This window comes from Heterocephalus glaber, unplaced genomic scaffold (assembly GCF_053883595.1).
Source record: "Heterocephalus glaber isolate CG9 unplaced genomic scaffold, H.glaber_assembly_v1.0 deba00001687, whole genome shotgun sequence".
NCBI lineage: Eukaryota > Metazoa > Chordata > Mammalia > Rodentia > Bathyergidae > Heterocephalus > Heterocephalus glaber.
In genome coordinates this window covers 9,821,219-9,840,615 of record NW_028258412.1, presented here as the reverse complement: position 1 = coordinate 9,840,615, position 19,397 = coordinate 9,821,219, and the positions used below count along the sequence as shown (strand labels likewise).

At 46.7% G+C, this 19,397-nt stretch overlaps 1 protein-coding gene across 11 annotated transcripts in view; it reads right to left on the bottom strand.

Annotated features, from left to right (window-relative positions):
- Nucleotides 1-1,327: 1,327 nt before the first annotated feature.
- Nucleotides 1,328-19,397, bottom strand: part of Upb1 (beta-ureidopropionase 1) — a 29,436-nt gene continuing 11,366 nt past the window's right edge. For all 11 annotated transcript variants that reach the window (XM_021257269.2, XM_087198091.1, XM_021257270.2 and 8 more), the window contains 7 exons: nucleotides 15,650-15,744; nucleotides 12,048-12,209; nucleotides 9,961-10,130; nucleotides 6,153-6,234; nucleotides 4,809-4,851; nucleotides 3,447-3,601; nucleotides 1,328-1,674 (listed from right to left, as the gene is read on the bottom strand). In XM_021257269.2, coding sequence (XP_021112928.1) covers nucleotides 1,591-1,674; nucleotides 3,447-3,601; nucleotides 4,809-4,851; nucleotides 6,153-6,234; nucleotides 9,961-10,130; nucleotides 12,048-12,209; nucleotides 15,650-15,744 — 791 coding nt within the window. In that variant the 3' untranslated portion in view covers nucleotides 1,328-1,590. The remainder of the gene's footprint in view (nucleotides 1,675-3,446; nucleotides 3,602-4,808; nucleotides 4,852-6,152; nucleotides 6,235-9,960; nucleotides 10,131-12,047; nucleotides 12,210-15,649; nucleotides 15,745-19,397) is intronic.

The following is a 19,397-nucleotide window of genomic DNA, read 5'->3' as shown; positions in this document are numbered from 1 at the left end:
CAAAAGCAGAACCACCAGGGGATGGATAGAAATAAGATATCAAGAGCTTTAGTGCAGGAATTGCTTTACATGACGCTGGGGGCTGGTTCAGTAAGTCTGAGACCCACAGGGCAGGCTGTCAGGAAGGGTGGGCTGGAACTCCTGGACACTGGCTGAGGGCCTATGCCACATATGAATCTCCACGGCTGCATCATGCTGTGAACTGCCACTTCCCTTTTTGCCATTCAAAATAGTCACCAGCGCCAAGCAAATGAGAGAATTCCAGAAAACCTAATACCAATGCAGAAAACTCATCCTTAGGATTCTCATTCTCTGGAACCAATTCTGGTACCAAAATCTGTGTCAGTCAGACCCAATGAGAAATCCAGACCCAGTGAGATATAAAGAGATTTGTTGCAAGGAACTGAAGCCAGTGATTGTAGGGGCTGGTTAGACAAGTCCAACCCAAGAGCAGGCTGTCAAGGCAGCAGGCTGGAACTCTCCTCAGGGGCTAGAACTGCTGTCTGCTCACATGGAATCTGATCTGCTTTTTAGATTGAGTCGGGACCACCCAAGTTATATGAGATAATCTCCCTTGGACTTTAATCACATCTATAAACTACTTTCACACAACCAAGGTGTGGTAGTAAACACCTGTAAGCCTAGCTACTCAAAAGGCCAAGGCAGGAAGATTATAAACTGGAGGCCAGGTTTTACAACTAAGTGAGACCCTGTCTCCAAATTTTAAAAGGGCTGGGGTATATCTCAACGGCAGAGCACTTGCTTAGCATGTATGAGACTCTGGGTTCAATCCCAGTACCACAGAAACCAAACCAAAACAAAACAATAACAGTAACTCCACAAACCTGGGCACGGGTCTGTGTACAGATAGCCCCAGCTATCCAGGAGGCTGAGACAGGAGAATTTCTTAAATCCAGGAGTTCAAGGCCAGCCTGGATAATTAGCCAGGGGACTGCAGTCAAATCAAGTTGACACACCTGCAGCCATGCTGTAGGCTGTCACTCTGCATCAACCCACACCCTCTTCCCACCATCACAACAGATGCTCACGCTGACCCTCAACCTGCTAATGTCACCTCAGGACTGGGGCATCCCATCTGTCTAACTCCTTCTTTGAGACAGGGTCTCATTATGCAGTTCAGCCTAGCCTTGAACTCACTATGTAACCCAGGCTGGCCTCCAACTCACAGCAATTCTCTTGCCTCAGCCTCCCAAGATTATAGACGTGTGGCACCACACCCAGCCCATCTAACTTCAAATTCACTGGCCCAAGCAGTACCCGAATAATTTTCTAAATGCGAGGTAGGAGTCATAAAACATGTAAAGCATACGATCCAGTGGTACTTTATACATTTGCAGTGTTGTGCAACCATCATCACCTCTGTCTAATCCCAAAACATTTCCATCACTCCAGAAAGAAATCTTATGCTCATTTAGCAGCCATTCCCCATTTCACCTCCCCTCACCTGGGTATTGAAAAACCCATCTGGGGCAGCATCCTTATCAGAACTTGAACACCTGTCCCGCATGCTTCTCCACTGGGGGAAAGAGGCACCCACCCCTATCCCCGGGCAGGAAGGGGTGCAGCCAGCTACTCCTTCAAGATGGGGGGGCTGTAGTTGGGTTTGACAGCTTCAGCAAGCTCCCGTGCATACATCTCATATCTGCCCGTCATCTGAAAACAAAACACAGGTGTACTTTGGAGGTTCCTGTTTTATAATCACGGGTCACTTCCTCACCACCACCTCTTGCCACTGGGTGGCAGCCACGGGACAGGATTACATAGGCGAGGCTGGTTGACAGGTCAATTTCAGACTGTGAGCTCTGGGCACTGATTCCAGCGGAGTTCAGAGATGCCAAGATGGCTCACCCAGCCCAGCTTGCTGTGACCTCTGACACATATCCATATTTCCCAGAGATGTGGTCCTCCCTGAGGGAGGAGGATGTCCTACGGTTCTGCAGAACCCCAGAAGAGCAGCCTAAGGCCCACTGAGGGTAGTGATCTACTCTACAGGACTGCCTTCCTGAGGCCTACTCCACAGAAGAAGGCTGGGGATTTGATCCTGGGTTTCCTGGTCGAGTCTCAGGTCTGTCTGCTCCGTATGGCATGTCATGGATACAGACAGAGCCTGAAGAGTGGGGGCTGCAAAGCCCACTGGGTTGCTCCTGCCTTCCCCTTCCCAAGTCAGCTCCTTCCAAAAGTCTCAGCCTGAGGTCATGCCCATCACCACAGCTGGGAAGTTTTCTGCTCCAAGACAGTGTCATTCTACTTATTGTCCCTGCTGATACTTTTTTTTGGTACTGGGGATCGAACTCAGGACCTTGGGCTTGCAAGGCAGGCAGCAGAACCATTGAGCTAAATCCCCAGCCCTCCTGCTGATACTTGTTAAAAGCGCTGCCCAGCGTTCTCAGCTGTAACTTCTGATTTAGGTGGAATCCTGCATTAATATGAGCTGCTCAAGAGGAGTGACATGTCAGAAGACTTTCTGCTTATCTGACAAGGATCTGAGACTGGGAGATGTGATGAGGACCTATGCTCAGACAAGTGGAAAAGCAAAGGCTCTTCATACTGGGCAAAATTGTTCGGTTATAACAATGAGACATTCATTTGCTGTGTGGTTTGCTTATAAATGGGGCTCAGTTGGTGGAAATATGGATAGACACAAATACAACAAATCCCACAGACACAAGCCCTTCCAGGTGGCCCATCCCAGGAAGGCAGGTACCTACACAGCTCTCCAACTCCTGATGTCACAGGGCATTTGGTCTTAAAAGCAGCATGGAGCCTTCAAGCTAACCCTATTTTATTTATTTATTTATTTATTTACTTGGTACCGGAGATTGAACTCGGGTCCTTGCGCTTGTGCCGCAGGCGGCGAAACCACTGAGCTAAATCCCTGGCCCCATTAACCCTCTTATTTTATAGCTGGGAGCCCTAAGGCCTGGGAGCAGAAGGCACTTGCTTAGGGTGACCAAGCAAGGCAGAGACAGAGCCAACCTGGATTCCATTTCTCTGAGTGACCCATTTCCCTCGATTGTCAAGGCCTAGACTGTGGAGTCTGGCCGCAGGCAGAACCAGACATGCACATTTATCTTGCAGTAAGTGCAAATGCCTGGAAAGGAAAAAGGATTAGAGAAGCCAATCCACTCTATTCTCTGGACAAATGAAATTGAGATTAATTTGTTTGAAGGCGCCTAGAATCTAAATCAGATGAGAGGAGAATTATTGAAGCCTGCTGCCTGTACACTGTCCAGCCCAACAGTTCCTCCCTACAGCCAGCAAGAGGCAGGGACTGGCTGGCTGCTCACCATGGACTCGGGTGGGGAGTGGGCACCTCCTATCAGCGGTCGCTAAGGGCAAACCCTACAGCTGTAGTTACCCATCCAGCAGGAAGGATGGGGGACCAAAGTAGAGAAGCAGGGTACAGAAGGGAACTTGGGCCTTACCTTGAAGTTCCAGACATCGTTCATCTGCCGGCAGAGATTGAGGTCGAGTTCAGTGACCAGCAGCCCATCCCGGTTACGGGAGAGCCCAGGAGTCCGGCTGCCATCAGGGGCTGCCACGTAGCTGGAGCCGTAAAAGTAGCCAAAGTCCTGATGAGCTACAAGGAGCAAAGGGAAACAGTTGTGAGCTGTAATAGACAAAGTGTAGGCTCTGCAGAAAGGCAGGCACAGAGAGATACTCAGGACAAGGCATCCACACTGCCCTCCCCTGTGCCTGCCAAATGCTGAGGCCCAAAGGGCTCGTCTTCTTCCTTAGCCCTGAAGGCCCAGCAGGTAGTTGCAAAGGTCACCCTTGCATCACTCCTCTCTGCTCCTAAGATTTCTAAATGTCACCCATTAAAGGTGTGGCTCTTCATTCTTAACATCCACCACTCATACCCCAAGGGAATCAAGGCTCTGGGGGCTTCCTGTGTGATCTACTTCCTGTGGTGGCCCCACTGAGTAAACAAACTACAGTATCTCCTACCTCCACACCTCAGTCCCCTCAGTCACAGGGTGCTAAGAACCACCCTGAGGCATGTGAGGAGGTGGGTGCAGGGCTGGGCCAATCTAGCACAGGCCCAGATACTAATTTTCCTGCCAGTTCTGTACCTCCATGGCAAAGAAGTTAACTGGGATTGGAGAATCTGTGAATCCAGGGTGCAATCTGTGGCCTCATGTTGGGGACTTGGGACCACCTGTAGGAAATGTTTTCTTGGGAAACAGATCTGCTCAGGATCCTCCGTATTCCTGGGGGGTGACAGCCCAAGCCAATTCAAACACCTCCTTGGTGAGAAGTCACCCTTCCTTCTCACAGCCACAGAGGTGGGACCTGGGGTGTAGGGTTCCCAGCAGAGGTGTAGTGACAGCTGTCCTCAGATTAAAATAGGCTGTGGACACCAGAAACTCAAGGCAATCCATGCTGACTCAAGGGCATTTGTACCTGGTGTGGGGGATGGGGGTGAGGGACAAAGGAAAAGAGGTAGGGAAGTTTACAGGCTGCATGAGAACACTTCCCCTTTAGGAAGCTCACAGACTGCTCCTTCAAATCCTCTCTGATCCATCTTCTTCCCAGTCCTGGGGGAGGGATTCAGTCCAATCCTATTCCTATTATATTCTCATTTGAGGAATGAAGTGGTCACAAGCCCAGGACTGCCTATTTGCTCCCAGCCAGTCAAATTCCAATGCACTATGAGCAATAAAGCAGAGGGGCATTAGTGCCTCCTCCTAGGTTCCAGATACAGGCTGTGGGGCAAACTCTGCCGAGAGAAGCAGGTGGAGAAGGGGAGGATGAGGCCCACTGCCACCAAAATTCATGGAACATACCTTTCTTTCCATCTCCAGAGGTAAACTCATTGGGGAAGTGTTCCTGTGAAGTAACAACAAGGTAAGAGGAACCTATAGGTGGCACAACTATGACATTCATCGCAGATCACTTAGCCAGACTAAGAACAGCAAGCCGGCCAGGCAGAGTTAATGGTTAAAGTGAATGAAAACAGCTGCACTCATTGGGCAATCACTTGTTAGAGGCCCCACTGAGCACCAGCATTGGGCAGCCAGCGGGGAATTTGGCAAGCAAGATAAAGACCTGGATTTTGCCTTTGAGAAGTTTCTAATCTGGGAAGACAAACACTGGGCACTGATTGCTTCTCAAGGCTGTGGGAGACAGGTGAGGCTGGCCTGCCTGAAGTAGTTAAGATCCCAGGCTGGGCTCTGTAAAAGCAAGAAGTGGGTAGGGAAGCCCTCACATTGTTTTTTAAATATTTTCCCCAAAGCTTGACGGGAACTACACATCGAGCTGTAATGTGGGTCTCAGAGGCCAATTAAAACAACAGGTTTTGCCTGGACACAGTGGTGCACATCTATAATCCTAGCACTGAGGGAGGCTGAAGAAGCAGGAGGATCACAAATTCAAGATCCACCCGGGCAACTTTGGCCTGGGGACTTAGCTCAGTGGTAGAGTACCCCAGAGTTCAAACCCAAGTACAGAAAAACAAACAAACACCACGACCAACAACAAAAACAATCACTGGGTTTATGTTGCCAGAAATCAGATAGAATTAGTGTGGAAACCTTGGTTCTATCATAGTGAGCAGATGTTCTGATAGGAGTTTGACATCCAATTAGAAAGAACAAGGAAGAGAGTTATTATGGAAATAAATGCGTTGTGTTTGGTAGTCGAAGCCGTTTCCTGTCTGGGGTCATCAATGGGAGAAATTAAACTGGACACATGCCTGTAATCCCAGCTTAAGGGAAGGCTGAGGCAGAAGAATTGTGAGTTCAAGGTCAGCCTGGGGAAGTAGGTAAGGCTGTGTCTCATAAGCAACTTAAAAAGGGCGAAGGATGAAGCCCAGTGGCAGAGTGCTTGCCCAGTCTGTACAAGGCCCTAGGTTTGCTCCCTCATACCACACAAAATAAAACAAACAAACTGGATAGTGGGAAGTGAGAAAGTGAAAACTGCTAAATCAAAGATTCTTTCAGGATGGTTTTAGTTAAAAACAGAACAAAAGTAACAGACCCAGTCAGTTTTTCCACTTCTGGGTCCCTACAATTTGTGGCACGCAGGTACAAGGAACAGGGAGAAGACATGTGATCGTGTGGTCCTGTAATATGTCCCGACCAGGGCCACCAGGCAGCAGTGGTTCTTCTCAGTCAGACCTCGAGACTCACCTCACCCACACGGTTAATAGCACAAGTGAAGCAGTGATTGGCAATTGCTGCATTTCTGGCCTCAATTGGCCACAAGGACTCACTGTAAGAGAAGAACGGGAGGAGTCAGGTTGCCAGCTCTCCAGCCAGACTCTGGATGCTCGGGCCAAGCTGCAGGTGGGCCACTGGCCTTCCCAGGCCGCTAGTGGGGACAGCCAGGGACTCATTGTCCCCATGGGTCACCTCAGACCTCCAAGCACATCTGCTCATCCTCAGCACCTGGCTTAAGCCTAAGCAGCCTTCTAGGGAAGCCCCACTCTAGGTGAAGCCCTGTAGCTGTGGTCTACCAGAACAGTCATCAGATCCTCATCCCAAGCTTCTTTCTCCTAAACTCCCTCAAAAGGAGACTGTGAAGACTGATCGAGATGTAGTGGGGTGTGAGGGGGTCACATTCTGCAGAATTGCCACCTCTGAGCTGTTTCCCACGACCTCCTTCCCATTTTCCTTCTCTGAACCTTGTGTCCTCAAGCAGAGGCTCCCTTGTTCCATTACTGCCCCCCACTCATAGGCACAGATGAGTTGTGGGCCTTCCTTGGTCCAGCACCCAGCAAAGGGAGAGTGTAGTGGGAAGACCTCATCTCAACAAGAGACCCTGTCTATTCTAGTCCACATGGGACTCAGTGGGCCTTCTGGTCACTGCTTATCTTTCATCCAAGGGATACCATCATTAAGATTCTAGACCGGGGCTGGGGATTTAGCTCAGTGCTTCTACCACCTGCCCCACAAGCACAAGGACTCAAGTTTGATTCCTGGTACCAAAAAAAAAAAAAAGATTCTAGACTAGCAGAAACAATGCCCACTTAGAAATACTGAGTGACTGGTAGCAAATGCCCTGGAATCTTCCTTCCTGTCAGCGTGCACCTGGTTTAAACCATGGAGTAGGTGGAGGGGGTGTGTGCTTGTCACAAACCTAATTCTCAGGAGGATTCACGAGTCTGGAAAAGGATAAAAGAAAAAAAAAAATCAAGGGCTTGATTGAGGAGACTTTAGTTTTTTTCCCCCAACTGCTAAGCCAAGCTGACAAAACTTTTAAGAAAGGGTTTTTACAGAAATACACCCGTACATGACATTTTCAGGAATTCAACAGACACTTGCAGAGCAGTTGCCATAAAACATCTTTCTTGCAATTCTCCAGGGAGGTGTTCTGCGTAGGACTCAAACCCACAGCTGGCAATAAAATGTATGCTCTCAAAACCACAAAGGGAAAGGAAGCCAGAGGTTCGTGAGAGTCCAGTGTGTGCGGGTTCTGATGGAGGGATAGGGACATTTGCCATATTCCCAGTGTAACATACACAGATCCCTAAAAATCATCACAGTGGGAAGGCAAAATGTACCAAGGGCATGGGACAGCGACTTTCTGATGAACAAACAAAGCAGAAATATTCAGCTACTCAGGCTGTGCTGGCCACATCCAGGGACTGTCAGAATGACTCAATGAATAAAAAAACCTTTACAGTCTACTGTGGGCTTGGAACTGTGGAACACAAAGTTGAGTGAAGACACCTTGCTAAGCCACAGTGCAGGCAAATGTGTGCCTGATAGGGAGGGCAAAAGATATCAGAGAAGGGGCTGGAGGGTTCTGGAAGCTGTGACCCACTGTGGGGTTTCTTCCTGGCACCGTGCTAAAAGCACTAGCAACTCTGCAAGTAATTATTTTTTGGGGGGGTACCGGGGATCGAACTCAGGACCTTGTGCTTTCAAGGCAGGTGGCTGCACCACTGAGCTAAATCCCCAGCCCCTGCAAGTAATTACTTTAAAATCACCCGAATCTCACCACCCCAATAAACCACCTGTTGTCATCTTTCCATGACCATCCTTGTTCATGGTCCAAAAAATTTTATGGAGTTCTGACCACAGCCTAGATACATCTTTTTATGGCTCATAGGCTTTTGTCATGATACATCATTATCTTCATAATGACTTTTTAGTGGCAATAACCCATGGAAAAAATGGGTTGAAATTTACTTAACCCTGACATTTCTCTTGTCACACGCACACCCTTGTCCTCCTCTTACATCACTTCCTTAGGCTACAGTTCTGGAGTGTCATTATCTGGTTACAGGACACGAACAAGTTAGGAGTTCATGAAACACTTCACTTTCCCAAAGGCCTGCAACAGTTTTTACTGCCAGCCTCACTACACCCTTGAAAGCTGAGGGCTGGACAATTCTTGGCTGAGAAAGGGAAATCAATCATTGTTAATAAGCCTAATAGGCTGCCAGGACACAAGTGGTTATGTGCATATTATATTGGGGCGCTTGTTTGCTAATCGGGGCTTATAAAAGCCGGAGACAGCAGGGTCAGGGAGGGCTTCTGCACCTGCGTGGCGAGGTGGCCGTTTGGTTCTGCAGCCAGAAGCCAGTTCAGGCCCAGGTACCCAGGGGTTGGGCTTCAGGCTTCTCTAGTGATCCCTGCGAGGAAGACAGAGCTGCGAGAATGTCTTACACATAAATGGTCAGAGGGGGACGCTTAGCGGACCAAGGTTCTGCACAGGCCCAGTGGATGACCAGTGATTACTTTGCCTCAGAACTACCAATGGACACTGTTACTGTTGCTCAAGCCACTATGAGACCCTGGTATATTCTGAGGGGAAACTCGAAGGAAGGTCCAAGGCCTGATTTTTTACTTCTACCCAACAGCACAGACAAGGCAGGGGACCTGAGGTAAGAGACTGAGGGTTACATTCTGACTGGATTAGCGACTTGCTATGCAAACGTGGAAGCACAGGGGATGTCACTTGAGAGAGCGCATCACCATGTATAAAGGAAAAGGTAAAATAACCATCACGTTCTGACATTTAGAAAGCAAGAGTTAGAAACAGACAAATGTGGGCCCAACAGAGAACTCAGAGCTGCCCATCAGACCTCCCTCCACTGGTCCCCAACATTGGGCTTAGCCCTGCTGGGACCTGACCAACCAGGACTGCAGAGAGAAATCCAAGACCTCTTGCTGCAGGCTGCCGGCTTTGGAAGAAGTGAGATGGGGAGGAAAATGTTTGCAATAATTCCTAGAGTTCTGTGACTTGTAATGATGCAAAGCTGGAAACCACCCAAATGCTCAGCTGTTGGGGAAGTGAATCAGCAGCAGGATAGTCATGTCAGGGCTCTCTAAGCTTACTTGCTGCCCTTATCAGATGAGGGGCCCTGGGGGTCCTGCCCAGGAGCTCAGGGGCTGCCAAGTCCACCTCACCCAGCACTGCCTGCAGTAGAGCAGTTATCGGATACTGACACCCAAACATTTGTTATTAAGTGTCACTGAGGAAGCCACTTCATTGGCTAAAATAAGTTTCTGGGATTGATCTCTTACCCTGTGGGCTCCAAGCCCTCACCTGTTCTTTGTCTCACCTGGATGTCTGTGTTCCCTGGATGGATGCTGCAGGAGTCCACAGCCCTTTTCCGGGAGCTGATGCTAGCCAGGTACGTACTGTGCTCTAGGACTGAGAAGTAGGACTTTCTGAATCCTGATGATCATGCAGGAGGTGGGATTATTATTTTCATTTCAGAGTTCAGGATCACAGCAAAGGCTGATGTCTCATAGTAGAGTGAGCAGCTCTTTGGGGATCAGGAGTTGTGTCATCCGGAGAATTCTTTTCACTAACAAGTTGGTTAAATGTGCAATCTACAACCTCAGGGCTCAGATCTGTTCAACATTCTGATAGCCACACCTGCCTGCTGTTTATAAAACCCACCTCTGAACCCTGCATCATGGCCTTGGGCCTGAATTGGTGGCTGGGCCCCAGGAAGCCCCCCAGATCTGCCCACCGAGTGACCTGAGTGTGCCAATGGTGGCTGAGGGGTTGAAGATGATCTCTGCCCCGTTGATGCTGTACATAAGCCAGTTGAGGGGGTGGTGCCGCCCATAACAAATGTTCACTGCAATCCTGCCAAACTGGGTCTGGAACACGGGGTGGCCCAGGTTTCCCTCCATGTAGTATGTTGACTAGAAAAACAACAAAAGGCCATTATATCGATGCCTCAGCACTATAAGAATTTCTCTTTCCCTAGACTCATCAGAAAACATGAAATATCACCAAGAGTCCAAAAATAACACTCTTGGGTGTGACTCTAAATTGCGGAATTTTAAAATGTTAAAAAATATACATATACAAATCCAGACACAAAAGTAAACCATCTCCAAGGGAAAGTCACTGTGGCTTTAAGTATTCATCCATAATCTCCTTTGTGAGGTATCAAAAATCAACAAAGGGACCAGGGATTTAGCTCAGTGGTGCCGCCACCTGCCCCACAAGCACAAGGTCCTGAGTTCGATCCCCGGTATCAAACAAAACAAAACAAAAACATCGCCAAAGTAACTTTCCATGGTATTTCAAGGAAAGACTATGGTGAGGTTTCAATCACAGCATAAGGCTGGGGTCTGGCTGATGTTCCCATGAGTTGCTCAAAGGACTCAGCAAGCACATGTTCTTTTTCTGAATGTTAGAGCCAAAGGGACGAGGATTCATCCAGAGCAAGCATCCAGAGAAAACGGTCACTTGAGTGGCATTGGGACTTGCCCACAGGGCAGCCAGATGAGAACTCCATTCTCCCATCCTTGCCTCTCTGCCTGCCCAGCCCTGGAACTTTCCCAAGGGCAGCACCTAGGGATGGTAGAGGGAAAGTTGGGTCCCAAACAGATCCGCTCCTGGAGCCTTTTCCACTTCCTCTTAATTTCAAAATCGACCAGGTTCAGGCAGCAACCCGGATATGCACACGTGGTAGACACTGGGGCAGACCTGCTGCACTGAGACTGGCCCTGTGCTATCTGCAGGGAGCTAATGATTAATCGAAGGGTAAATAGCAAGGGGCATGTCTGTCCGCCCCCACCTCCACCTGTTTCTGAGCAACACTGGGTTCTTCTCTCACCCAAGGAACCTCACCTAGCCCTGTAGATGGTTTCTCATTCTCCTCACCAGCCTGAGTATGACTGGGCCCCCATGATCAGCAAAAGAAGATAAAGGACAAGTGATATCACAACCTGAACAATTGTACCTATTTGAAAATCAAGTTCAGATTTAATATCTTAGGCTTTAGGTGGAGTTCATTTCCCTCCTTTAAACATCCACTCCCTCCATCTCCCCCACCTATGAATTGGCATTAACCAGGCAAAGTAGTCTCCTGATTTATACCCTGATCACAGGCATAAAAAGTCCCATGTAATACACAGGTACACAGACAGGCACGTTAACTTCCTGTCATCCAACCCGCGAACACGGGCCAACTCAGACTGGGTACAGTGGCGCACGCTTATCATCCCAGTACTCTGGGAGCCTGAGGCAGGAGGATGACAAGTGTGAGCCCAGCCTGGGCAACTGAGTGAGACCCTGTCTGAAAATAAAAAATTTAAAAAGGACTGGGGATATAGCTCAGTATGAAGCCCTGGGTTCATACCCTTGCACTACAGAAACAAAACAAAAAACAGGTACCACGTAAGTTATGGACAAGGAATGCCACCTCCCCAGAATGGGACTGGTCATGGTCACCTAGGAGGTCAGAGCTTGAAAGGGGCCACAGGGATCATTTCACATTTCTCCACTCTTTATTTTGGTTTTATGTTCTACTTACTTCAAAGGAGAATTTCAAACAACCAAATCAAGTTACAGTAAAAACAAAACAACAACAAAAAAGCCCGACTGTGCTAAAATGTTTGGAACTCACTCGAGTCCCACATGAATCCCACCTTCCTGTGTGACCCAGGACAAGGTCATGAGCCCCTCTGAGTACCACAGCCACACTGTGCTGCAGCCTCACACGGGGTGACATTACCCCACACAGAACTTCCCCCACAGAAGGGCCCAGGGAGATCCATACATGGAAGGGGGACAAGCAAGCTAGGCTGGTTATCCAAGGGGCAGCTCACCTCATTGAAATCGCCCACTCTGGGGATGTGGTTTTTCCTGGTCTTGCCCAGGATTGCTCCAGAATTGGAGATCACCACGGCTGTATTCCACAGAACATCCCCGTGATCTCGATCTCGTTCCAGGATGGGGGATATCACCACCATGCTATGCTTCTTCGCCAGCTGGAAAATGAATTTCAGTGTTTCACTTTCAAATCAATCGTATCTTTTCAGTGGAGCATTTAATGAGCTATCACTTGCAGCGGATGTTATTAGGAATACTAAGTGCCATCAGTGTTGTCCTGATGCCCATGATAGTCATCATCCCTGTGAGCTGCTAGTGAGAATATAAAATGGTGTGGCCACTGTGGAAAACTGTATGGAGGCTCCTCAAAAAATTAAACATAGATATAGCTCAGCGGTGCCACCGCTTGCCTCGCAAGCACAAGGTTCCAAGTTCGATGCGTGGTACAAAAAAAAAAAAAAAAAAAAATTAAACATAGAATTACACGATCTCACTTTGGGGTATATAACCAAATAACTGAAGGCAGAAACTCAAAGAGATGGTTCTGGTGGGCATGGTGGTGCACACCTGTGATCCCAGCACTGGGGAGGCTGAGGTGGAAGGATTGCCACAAGTTCAAGGCCAACCTGGGATACATAGTGAGTTCGAGGCCCAACCCAAACTACACAGCAAGACCCTGTCTCCAAAAAACCAAGAGAAAGAGAGGGGGTGGGGAAGAAAGAATGTTTCTACACCTATACTTATAGCAGCAGCATTCACAACAGCCGAGAGGCAAAAGCAACCCATGTGTCCATCAACAAATGAACGCAGCCCAGCATGGTGGCACATCCCTGTGCCTGTAATTTCAGGACTCTGGGAGGCTCAGGCAGGGGAATCACAAGCTTGAGCCCAGCCTGGGCACCTTCCTGACTTAGTGAGGCCCTGCCTCATAATAAAAAATAAATAAAAGGGGTGGGGATGTAGCTCAGTGTGAAGGCCTTGGGTTTAATCCTCACTATGGTTAAATTAAAAACAAAAAACAAATACAGATGAATGGATAAGTAAAATGTGGTATATACAAGAATGGGATACTATTCATCTTTAAAAAGCAAGAAAATCGAGCCGGGGATTTAGCTCAGTGGTACCATCGCCTGCCTGCAAGTGCAAGGTCCTGAGTTTGATCCTCAGTGCCAAAAAAAAAAAAAAAGGAAGAAAATCCTGTCACACATTACAACATGGTTAAACCTTGAGGACATTATGCTTAAAGAAATTAGCCTGTCAAAAAAAGGCAAACACTACATGTAAGATACCTAGAGTAATCAAATTCAGAGAAACAAAAAGTAGAATGATGGTTGCCAGGGCCTAGGGACAAGAAGAATGGGAAATTATCATTTAATGGGTTTGGAGTCTCAGATTTGCAAGATGCAAAAGTTCTGGAGATTTGTCTCACAACAATGTGAACGTAATATACACTACCAAATGGTACGTGCAAAAATGGTTAAAATGTTAAACTTTGTTATATGGGGGTTTTTTTGATACTGAGGATTGATTTCAGGTCCTTGTGGTTGCGAGACAGGCAGCAGAACCACTGAGCTAAATCCCCAGCCCCATTGTATGCTTTATATCACAATTTTTAAAAAAATGGGCATGGTGGTACAAGTCTGTAATCCCAGCACTTAAGAGGCTGAGACAGGAAGATTGCAAATTAAGGGCAGCCTGGACTACATAGTGGTACTGTATTTCAATTTAAAAAAATATGCATTATGCTTCTCATCTATACAAAAACAAAACAACCAGCACTGTAGCACTTAAGTCTGTTTTATGGTGCTATAACAGGATACCAGAGACTAGGGAATTTATCAAGAACAGAGATTTTTTTTTAGTACCGGGGATCGAACTCGGGACCTTGCGCTTGTGAGGCAGGCAGCCGGAACCACTGAGCTAAATCCCCAGCCCAAGAACAGATTTCTTATAATTCTGGAAGTTGAGAAGTCCAAGATCGAGGAGCCAGCATTTGGTAAGGGTCTCTATGCTGTGTCATCCCATGGTGTAAGGTGGAAGGACGAGAGAGGAAGCCAAACTCCCTCAAGAGGGAGCCACTCTTGAGATACAGGCCTTAATCCACTCTTGAGGGCCGAGCTCTTGTGCCCTAATCACCTCTAAAGGTCCCATCTCTCAATGCTTACATTAGGTATTAAGTTTCTAGCACTTGAACTTTGGGGACACATTCAAGCCCCAGCAGGCACTAAATTCCTTTTGCTGCAAGTAAGAACATTGGGCCCTGGTGACCATAAGGACGAACAGTTCCAGCTACCATCTGTTCTCAACTCTTATCAGTTCGTCCTTACCGCTGGCCTTACCAACAGCAGAGAAGGGAAGCCACACTCAGAAGACGATACTAAGAGTGGCTCTCTGGGCAGCCTTGGGCCCCTGGTCCCTCTTGATGCTGACAGGTGCCCCGACACCAGCTCTCATTTACACCCTTCTCCCAACCCTAGTTCAGAGTTACCAAACCAACGGCCTCCTTTCCACACCACCAACCTGATGAATAATTTTTTTCCTGTAGCTTGCGAATATAGACTCAGTATTAGTAAAATCACCGTGATCGTAGCTCTGCCTCCCCAAACCCTAAGTATATGTATGAAGTCTAAAAGAACGCAGAGGGAATCAAAGGCATTATGTTAGAGGGAGAATAAGGATAGGCTATCCTTCCCCTCTTCGAACGTTATGGGCTTTTTCGGTAAGAGCTCTATTAAGACGTAATTCATGCAGCCTAGAACTCTGCCTGTCTCCCTCTTTGACAGTGCTGGGGATTGAACCCAGGGCCTCATGTATGACAGGCAAGCGCTTTGCCTCTGAAGTATAATAACCAGCTCCAAAACTCACTCTTTTTTTTTTTTTTGGTACCAGGGATCGAACTCAGGACCTTGCGCTTGCGAGGCAGGCGCCAGAACCAGAGCTAAATCCCTGGCCCCAAACTCACTGTTTTAAAGTGTAATATTCAATGGTTTTCAGTACATTCATAGAGTTCTGCAACCATCACCACAATCTAATTTTGGAACATTTTCATCATCCCAAACAGAAACCCTGTGCCTATTAACAGTCACTGCTTCCCTCACCACCTGCCTGAGGCAACCATGAATTTGCTTTCTGTCCCTAGAGATTTGCCTGTTCTGGACAGTTCATATAAATGGGATCATATCACATGTATTATGAAACTTTAATAAAGAAAAATCAAAACCAATTTCTACACTGATGAGCCAGTGAGTCAAGCTAATGGCAAGTGCAGCGGGCAAAGCTCTGGACAAGGAATCAATGTCCCTGCTCCCTGAGTGCTAGTTTTGTCACTCACCAGCCTTAGTACCAAGTTACCCCCAAAGCACCCCCTTCCTGGGCTATCGTTCCTTTACCTGGAAAAGCCACAAAGGGCTCTGGAGGGTCGGAAAGTCTATGATTTTCAGTAAAAGAAGGTGGCAAATAGGCTTATCTAATCTTACTTGATAAAACAAGCACCCAAGAAGTACATTTTCCATGGTAAAGGACATCTGATGGCTGTGGCTGTGTCCTGAAGCCTGTGCAGGTTCAGCAGCTGCTGTCAGAGGAGGAGTTAGTTTCCTACCTTCTGACAGAATCTGGTGGTAATACCATCCTCTGCTGACTCGGCAAACTCTGTCCAAGGAAGCTTCTCTCTTGTACAGAAAGCAAAGGGCATGGCTGTAAAGAGGATAAAGGTCAGATTCTTATCACACACAAAGCCTGAGGGGTTCTCTTTGGCTCAGCAGCAGGTCACCATGGGGACTCTCCTCATCTTCAGAAATAAGAAAAGGCACTCACTGAGTGATCCCATAAGAAGTCTAGCCACTGGACCACTGGATGCATCCAAGAATAAATGCACTATTATTCTCATGATCTCTTGCTACCACCTACTAGATGGTTAATTCAATAGGAAACTTCATAAGCCCACTAGGCTTCCTTTTTGCTTTTGGGTTGGGGTGTGTGTGTGTGTGTGTTTGGTTTTACCTTTTTTCAGTGCTAGTGATTGAACCCAGGACCTGTGGGCTAACTCAGCACACGTTGTAGCTCCATTCCCTCACATGAACCCAAGTCCATTTCTTTTACAGGGATTAACTAATGGAAGTTTCTAGATGTTTGCTATCATTCCACTGGCTCTGAACTGGCCAACTTGCAAGACATGTTCACAGAAGGCTTCATGTGGTTGGGGGTGTTTAACTGGCCTTGGCATGGGGTTTGCGGCCTATTTAGGAGACACAATGGTAGCCAACATCTCCCAAACATGGTTCCAGGTGTGGTAACGCCCCATGAAGCAGTGGTGATTCTCTTCATTTCACAGAGAAAGAAGAGAAGCCTCAGCTTCCTAATTCCTTCCAGTCTCGTGAAGCCTGGACCTAAGACTGTCAGAGTGAGCACATCACCATTGGCATAGCCAGGCTCTCAGCTGCCCAAGCAAGTTACAGGTGCTGCCAGCAACAGCCCCAGGGCTTCAGCACCAGGCTCAAGAGTCCTTAGGGCCCTCGTGGTGAAGATGGATGAACTATTTTAAGGAAGTAAAAAAAAAAAAACTGTTGATAACAAAAATGTTCCTTAATGGCCATTAATTCTCAGCTTTTAGAGCATTAGGAATGACTCAAGTGCCCCCAGAGAATAAAATCTACCATGATGATTTCATTTCAAGTTGAGAAGGGTCCAAATTTCTGTTTCCATTTTAATAGGTTCTTTTCCTCCTTACGCAAATACTCTAACATAAACTTTCAAAAGGAGTGTGTGGAATGGAGGTTAGGGGGAGGCCAGGAACTGCAAAGTTCCAACTTCAGTTTTCCAATATGGAAGGGGTTCCCATATTCATAGACCGAACATGGAGCCAGGCTCTTGATTCAGACCTGGCCCTGCCCTTGGGAACTGCCAAGGGTAAAAGAGGCAGATTATGACCTAGGATGGATATCCTAGTAGGACAGAGCGCTCAGCTCTGCCTGGGGGAGTCCCCAGGGCCCCACCAAGAAGGCGGTGTCTGTGCTAAGTCTTGATAGGAGTTCCAGTCTAACAAAGGGCAGGATGGTTAAGCTGTCCAATAAATATCTTTAGTGCCTGTCATGCACCAGGGGTTGTAGCAGCTATGACAAGTAGGATGGGGGTGGGTAGAGATGGGCAAAAAAAACCAAACAAATTAACATAGGCACTGGCCTCCTGGAGTTTACAGTTTAATGGAGGCAGCAGACCAATGAAGACACAAACAAGAGTGAAAGAACAAATGTAACAGAAAATGGGAAAAGCAATGCAAACATCACTATTTGGGACCCTTGTTATCTTTCCTGTCTTGGCAAGAAGGTAGAAGGATCCTTTCTGAGGAATCTGACCAACCTGAGGGGAACGATTCAGAGATACTCACATCAGGATTACCATAACTCAGATCCTCCTGTAATGGAGTTCAGTGGATGAGCCCTTTCCACAAACTCATAGCTCACAGTCAGCTTTTTAATCCCTAATTCTTAAAATATAAGCAGATACTCATAAAAAAGATCAATTTGAAGTAGGGACTACAAAAGGAACAAAATTTTACTTAATATTAGTATCTTTAGAAAATAAGAGAAGATACTGCAACAATGATGCAAGATGTGATAAAACAGGGAACTTTGGCAAAAGAATGCTTGTTAATTCAAAACATGACAGCAGAAATGAAAGAGTGAATAGATGGCTTGAATGACAAATTAGATAAAATTGAATAAAACAAGATGTAGGAGGAAATACATAAGAAAATTAGGAAAATAGTCCAGGGTTCCAACATCCTAACTGTAGAAAATTCAGGAAGAGGGGGAAAAAAAAGAGATTAATGTGAAATAAAAATTATAGAAGGCTATTGTTTTGGACTAAGCTCCTGCACTGGGCCCCAACAGAGACGACTAAAAATCAAGGTGATATCACTCACACTGAAGTTCTGCATTACCAAACAAAGTTGTTATCTGACCTTAGGAAAGAGAAAAGATAACAAAATTTCCCAAAGGGCCAGTTTCAACTAACATCACAATGTCATTCCCTCTGCTTTAAAACTTATCAAAGAAGGAATCTAATGTCAACCACATCAGTTTTGTTTTGTTTTTTCTTTTTTGGTACCGGGGATCGAACTTGGGACCTTGTGCTTACAAGGCAGGTGGCGGAACCACTGAGCTAAATCCCCGGCCCCAATCAGTTATTTTTCTAATGTTCTGTCTCCCTGTCCCCACTTTCCAAGGAAGGAAACTTTGAAACAACCAATCCTGTCTTTGTTCTGCTTCTATTTCATTTAGCCCTTCTCAGTCTATGAAGCCACCAACCTCTTCTGCTCAGCTCACTGGAGTATTCCATAGAAAAAGCATGCCTGGTCCTAGAATCACAAATAAAGCTAATTAAAACTTAAACTAATTTTAACTTTGCCTTTTGACAGAGAAAATAACTAATGAAATAAAACAAGGAAATTAAATCTACAAGACCTGTATCTAGACTGAAAGAATCGACTGTGTGAGCAGAATAACACGGTAGAAAGAGATGAGACCACCAGGACATCATTATGAAATTGCAGAGTATCTGCAAAAACAGAAGATCCTATAAACTTCTAGAGAAAAGCAAATCATAAACAATGGCTCATAAATCAAAATAGTCTGGGACTAGTCAGTAACTCAAAGCTAGAAGACTACAGAGCAATAAGTTCAAATTTCTGAAGGAAAATGGTATCTGAACAAGAATTTGATACCAACCCAAACCACTGAGCAAGTTGTAGAAATACATATTATCAGATGCACAAGGTCTCAAAATATTTACCTCCTACAAGGGAGTAAATCCAGAAAGGAAGGGAAAGAACCTGGAGGATAATGGTAAAGGGAGGGCCTAGATGACAGCTGTGTCACCAGCAGAGGGGGCAACTGATCCAGACAGGCACAGTGAGAAGGCTCTGTGGCAGTTTGCTTCGAGGAGATAGAACTGCCTGCCTGCCTGATGCGTCTAAACAGGTTAGGGGAACTGACCAGAAGTGTAGGGTTGGACTAATGGCAAGTATGTAGAAAACAAAGCAAACTGTAGGGAAAACAGAAAATGACTCAAGAAAAGAAATCAACATTAACAAAATGCCTTGGCAGAGACTGGATGTGGATAGAACAAGAATGCTTGTGTGGAGAAGGGGCATAAGGTGCCAAAGGACTAACACTGACTTCTTTCACGGTTAGAAGTCAACAAATGATGCAAAACTGAAACATCAGGAAGCAGCAACAGAAACAAAGGTGAATTCCAGCTAGATGTAATGGTGTGTGCCTGTAATCCCAGCAGCTCGGTGGGCTGAGGCAGGAGGATATAGCAAGTTCAAGGCCAACTATGCAACTTAG